The 5,154-nt window shown below is 47.5% G+C and overlaps 1 protein-coding gene across 1 annotated transcript; it reads left to right on the forward strand.

Moving 5' to 3' along the window:
• The first annotated feature begins 1,021 nt into the window (after positions 1 to 1,021).
• On the forward strand, positions 1,022 to 2,768 carry LOC705417 (butyrophilin subfamily 2 member A2-like). Its single transcript, XM_015146564.3, is given in 4 exon segments — positions 1,022 to 1,233; positions 1,235 to 2,005; positions 2,061 to 2,147; positions 2,149 to 2,768. Coding segments are annotated over 4 exon segments (1,548 nt in total). The 5' UTR covers positions 1,022 to 1,048; the 3' UTR covers positions 2,654 to 2,768.
• Positions 2,769 to 5,154: the final 2,386 nt, after the last annotated feature.

The following is a 5,154-nucleotide window of genomic DNA, read 5'->3' on the forward strand; positions in this document are numbered from 1 at the left end:
TACTGCATGATTAAAGAAAGGATTGGGGCTGGATGCAGTGGCTCATGCTCATAATCTCAGCACTTTGGGAGGCTGAGGCGGGTGGATCACTTGAAGTCAGGAGTTCCAGACTAGCCTGGCCAACATGGCAAAATCCTGTCTCCACAAAAAATACAAAACTTAGCCAGCCGTGGTGGTGCATGCCTATAATCCCAGCTACTCAGAAGGCAGAGGCAGGAGAATTGCTTCAAACTGGAAGGTGGAGGTTGCAGTGAGCCGAGATTGTACCACTAAACTCCAACCTGGGTGACAGAGCAAGATCCTGTCTTACAAAAAAAAAAAAAAAAGAAAAGGATTGAATTGGCTGCTGAAGTAAGTCCTAGCCAGAGTGACTTTACATTCTAGTTTACTTGGGACACTCTTGGTTTCTGACTGTTGTGTAAGCATAATTATTAATAATAACAGTTTGGACAATAGATTGTATGTGGTCAGGTCATGCTACTCTTAGCATAATCTTATAGGAAAGGGAATTCATCGTGGGGTTCCCTGAATGTGTCTGTCCCTTCAACCCCCATATTCAAACAACTGACATGGAAAATGGCATGATTAATTTTATCAGTGTATACGTCCAGGTCTTTGGGCGCTTACGAAACTTTCTATTTGATTTTTCATTCTGTTTTCCGTTCTTTAACCATTCTCACCACTGTTCCCCACAGTCTCCTAACCCTATGATGCCTGTCTCCTCTTCCACTTCTATCCCACCTTTGGCTTATAAGGGTCATCCAGGGAAGACCCCAGACCCGTGTTGGTTTTCTTCACACACCAGACCCCTTATGATTAAAAAACAAAATTAAAAAGCAAGCCACAGTTTTCTTTTGCGGGAAAGGAACCAGGACAGCAAGTTCTGCTCATACCTGTTGAGATTAGTGGACTCCCACCCTTAAGAATCCCTTACAGAATCTTGGGACTTTTTGGACACCCAGGCAACAGGTCCCAGATCCCGGGTCCTGCAACCCCAAACATCGTGATTAAATGGGAGGCCTCTGGTCCCTGCCTGCTCTGGGTGCTCATGGACACGGCTGCTGCTCCGCACTTCTCCCTGCCAGGCTCCCTCCTCCTCCTCCTGCTCAGCCTGTGTGCACTGGTCTCAGCCCAGCTTACTGTCGTGGGACCAGCTAGTCCCATCCTGGCCATGGTGGGAGAAAACACTACATTACATTGCCATCTGTCACCCGAGAAAAATGCTGAGGACATGGAGGTGGTTCCGGTCTCAGTTCTCCGCTGCAGTGTTTGTGTATAAGGGTGGGAGAGAGAGAACAGAGGAGCAGATGGAGGAGTACCGAGGAAGAATCACCTTTGTGAACAAAGGCATCAGCAGGGGCAGCGTGGCCCTGGTCGTACACAATGTCACAGCCCAGGAGAATGACATCTACCGCTGTCACTTCCAAGAAGGCTGGTCCTATGACAAGGCCATCCTGCGCCTCGTGGTGGCAGGCCTTGGCTCTAAGCCCCTCATTGAAATCAAGGCCCAAGAGGATGGGAGCATTTGGCTGCAGTGCATATCTGGAGGGTGGTACCCAGAGCCCCTCACAGCGTGGAGGGACCTCTACAGTGAGATCGTGCCCACCCTGAAGGAGGTTTCCATTGCTGATGCAGACGGCTTCTTCGTGGTCACCACAGCTGTGATCATCAGAGACAAGTCTGTGAGGAATGTATTCTGCTCTATCGAAAACACCCTGCTCAGCCAGGAGAAGGAAACTGTCGTTTTTATTCCAGAATCCTTTATGCCCAGCACATCTCCGTGGATGGTGGCCCTTGCTGTCATCCTGACCACAACTCCCTGGATGGTGTCCCTGGCTGTCATCCTGGCTGTTTTCCTCATCTTCATGGCTGTGAGCATCTGTTGCATCAAGAAACTTCAAAGGGAAAAAAAGATTCTGTCAGGGGAAAAGGAAGTTGAACAAGAGGAAAAAGAAATTGCACAGCAACTTCAAGAAGAATTGCGATGGAGAACATTCTTACATGCTGCACCAAAGAATCCAAGCTTTACCAGATACTCGGGCCCACGGACCTTTCCTCTTTGCTGATGTGGTCCTGGATCCAGACACCACTCATCCCGAGCTCTTCCTGTCAGAGGACCAGAGAAGTGTGAGACAGGGCCCCTACAGGCAGAGTGCCTGACAACCCAGAGAGGTTCGACAGTCAGCCTTGTGTCCTGGGATGGGAGAGCTTCGCCTCAGGGAAACATGACTGGGAGGTGGAGGTGGAAAATGTGATGGTGTGGACTGTGGGGGTCTGTGGAGACGGTGTTGAGAGGAAAGGGGAGGTCCTGCTGATTCCTCAGAATGGCTTCTGGACCCTGGAGGTGTTTGGAAACCAATACTGGGCCCTGTCCTCCCCTGATAGGATTCTCCCTTTGAAGGAGTCCCTTTGCTGGGTGCCCATCTTCCTGGACTACGAAGCTGGAGATGTCTCCTTCTACAACATGAGGGACAGATCGCACATCTACACATGTCCCCGTTCAGCATTTTCCGTGCCTGTGAGGCCCTTCTTCAGGATAGGGTCTGGTGACAGCCCCATCTTCATCTGCCCTGTACTCACAGGAGCCAGTGGGGTCACGGTGCCTGACGAGGGCCTGACACTTCACAGAGTGGGGACCCAGCAGAGCCTGTAGAATCAATTCCCTGGACTCACAGCCATGCAGATAAGCCCTGGCCATCTCAGCAGCCACTGCACAACACTCCTAATGGAAGACATGCCCTCCTCCCCTCTGCTCACATGAGAGAACATCTTCCCGCTGCCTTTTTCACACCCACTCCAGCCCTCAGCCCCAGTTTTCTCCTCCTCACTAGGCCGTGGCTTTAGTAGCTCCTTTGCTTGTAATTATGGGATGGAATCCAGGCATGGGAACTAGTTGTTTCATAGCTCCCAGCCAAGAGGAAAGTGTGAGAAACTGTTGGGCAGCGAACCTGCTGTTTACATCAGAATGACCACATTGAGCCCAATATGCCAGTTGGCACCAGATGCTATGGACTTGGAATGAGGCCAACAGGATTCGCCAGGATGAGAGAGGAGAGAGGAATCCACAGGACCACCAGAGGGTAGAGGGAACCAGATATGCAGGTCAGAGATAGAGGCAGTGGAACCAGAGAGCTGGGACGCACCAAGGTTGTAAGGATGGCTAAGTCCCACCATAGCAGCTAAAGGGTCCTGGGAGACGATGGCTCATTTCCACCCAGCCCCAGAATTTCCACAACACACACCCACAGGCCTGGACCTGGGACGAAGATGAATGAAGAACATGGACTCATGTGGATGTGGATGTGGATTGCCTCATGTGTCCCTGCAATAAGCAAGGAGTCAGTACTTAGTCCCTGAGTGTGGTTGAGGTTTGAGGTCCTGGTCGAGCAGGGCAGTACTGGACCTGGTCTATGTCAGCATTCAGGTTCAATGGGGACACCAGTGGTTTCAAACTTCCTGATCTAATTATATCTTTAGACACTTAGAATTATTGAGGACCTTAAAGAGTTTTTGTTTATTTGGGTTAATATTTGTTAATATTTATGGCATTTGACATTGAAACAAAAATTTAAAATGCTATCTTTTAATTCATGTTAAAATAGCATGAATAAATCAATTATAGGTTAGTATAAATAGGGTGTTCTGTGAAAAAGCAATCTATTGTGTCCAAATAAAAGAACAAGAAGTGTGAGAAAAAAAAAATCCCTCACAGATGAAGGCCAGGCATGGTGACCAAGATGGGTGGATCACCTGAGGTCAGGAGTTCAAGACCAGCCTGGCCAATAAGGCAAAACCCTGTCTCTACTAAAAATACAAAAATTAGCCAGCTGTGGTAGTGCACACCTGTAATCTCAACTACTCAGGATGCTGAGGCATGAGAATTGTTTGAACCCAGGAGACGGAGGTTGCAGTGAGCTGAGATTGTGCCACTGCACTCTCGCCTGGGCAACAGAGTGAGACTCTGTCTGGAAAAAAAAAAAAAAATCCTTTACAGATGGAAACAACAGAAACTGGGGACTTCAAAAAGGAGGAGGTTGGGAGGAGGGCAAGTGTGGAAAACCACCTATTCAGTACTATGTTCACTGTTTGGGTGACGGGTTCAATAGCAGCCCAAGCTCCAGCATTACACAATATATCTATGTAACAAACCTGCACATACACCCCTGAATCTCAATTTTAAAAAAACCTCTTACAGCTCTTTCTAAAGTCACACCCCAGAAATGGAAAAGAGGAGTGGGCCTCCCTTATCTGTGACTGTCAGAAATTAGACCGTAATGAAAAGCTTTGCAGGGGCCCCATCTCATAAGAATTCAAATCTATTTCAGTCTTCTTCTATTTTATCTTTAATTATACTATTAGCATTTTTCCTTATCTTCCACTTTGAAAAATTTATAAAAAGCAACTATGTTCTCACCACCTATGGTGAAAGAGAGATTAATGCTCGGTTCTTTTATGTATAACGTTAATCCAAGATTAAAGGAGATGGAAAAAAGTAGGGGTGTGGGGAGAAGGAAATGGTGGCATAAAGTGTTTAAGTCTGAAAAAAAGTTACTAAGGGGATGGTGAAATCCATGGAACTCATGTGACTCTAAAGTCCCGCTAAGTTTTCTCACAGTGACAGATGGAACAGGCTGCTGGTGAATGAAACAAATGTCTACTTTTAGCCTAAAACGTAGTGAGTTGTCTTCCCATAACTAGCTGCTAACAAAGGTGCTAAGAAAACAAAACCTCTACCCAGGCTATGAGACTAAGGGAGTGAGTGTGTGTAGTGATGGGGGAGGGAGACAGATTTTCACTCCAAATATGGTCTGAATGTTTGCGTCCTCCCAGATTTTATGTTGAAACCTAACCTGCAACGTGATGGTATTCAGATATAATTCTCTTAGGAGGCTAAAGCCCTTATGAATGAGATTAATGGTCTCATAAAAGAAACTCCAGGCCGGGCGTGGTGGCTCACGCTTGTAATCTCAGCACGTTTGGAGGCTGAGGCAGGTGGATTATTTGAGTCCAGGAATTTCAGACCAGCGTGGGCAACATGGTGAAATTCTGTCTCTACCAAAAAAAAAAAAAAAAGCCAGATGTGGTGGTGCACACCTGTAGTCCCAGCTACTCGGGAGGCTGAGGTCGGAGAATCACTTAAGCCCTGGAGGCAGA

This window comes from Macaca mulatta, chromosome 9 (genome assembly GCF_049350105.2).
Source record: "Macaca mulatta isolate MMU2019108-1 chromosome 9, T2T-MMU8v2.0, whole genome shotgun sequence".
NCBI classification, from domain to species: domain Eukaryota; kingdom Metazoa; phylum Chordata; class Mammalia; order Primates; family Cercopithecidae; genus Macaca; species Macaca mulatta.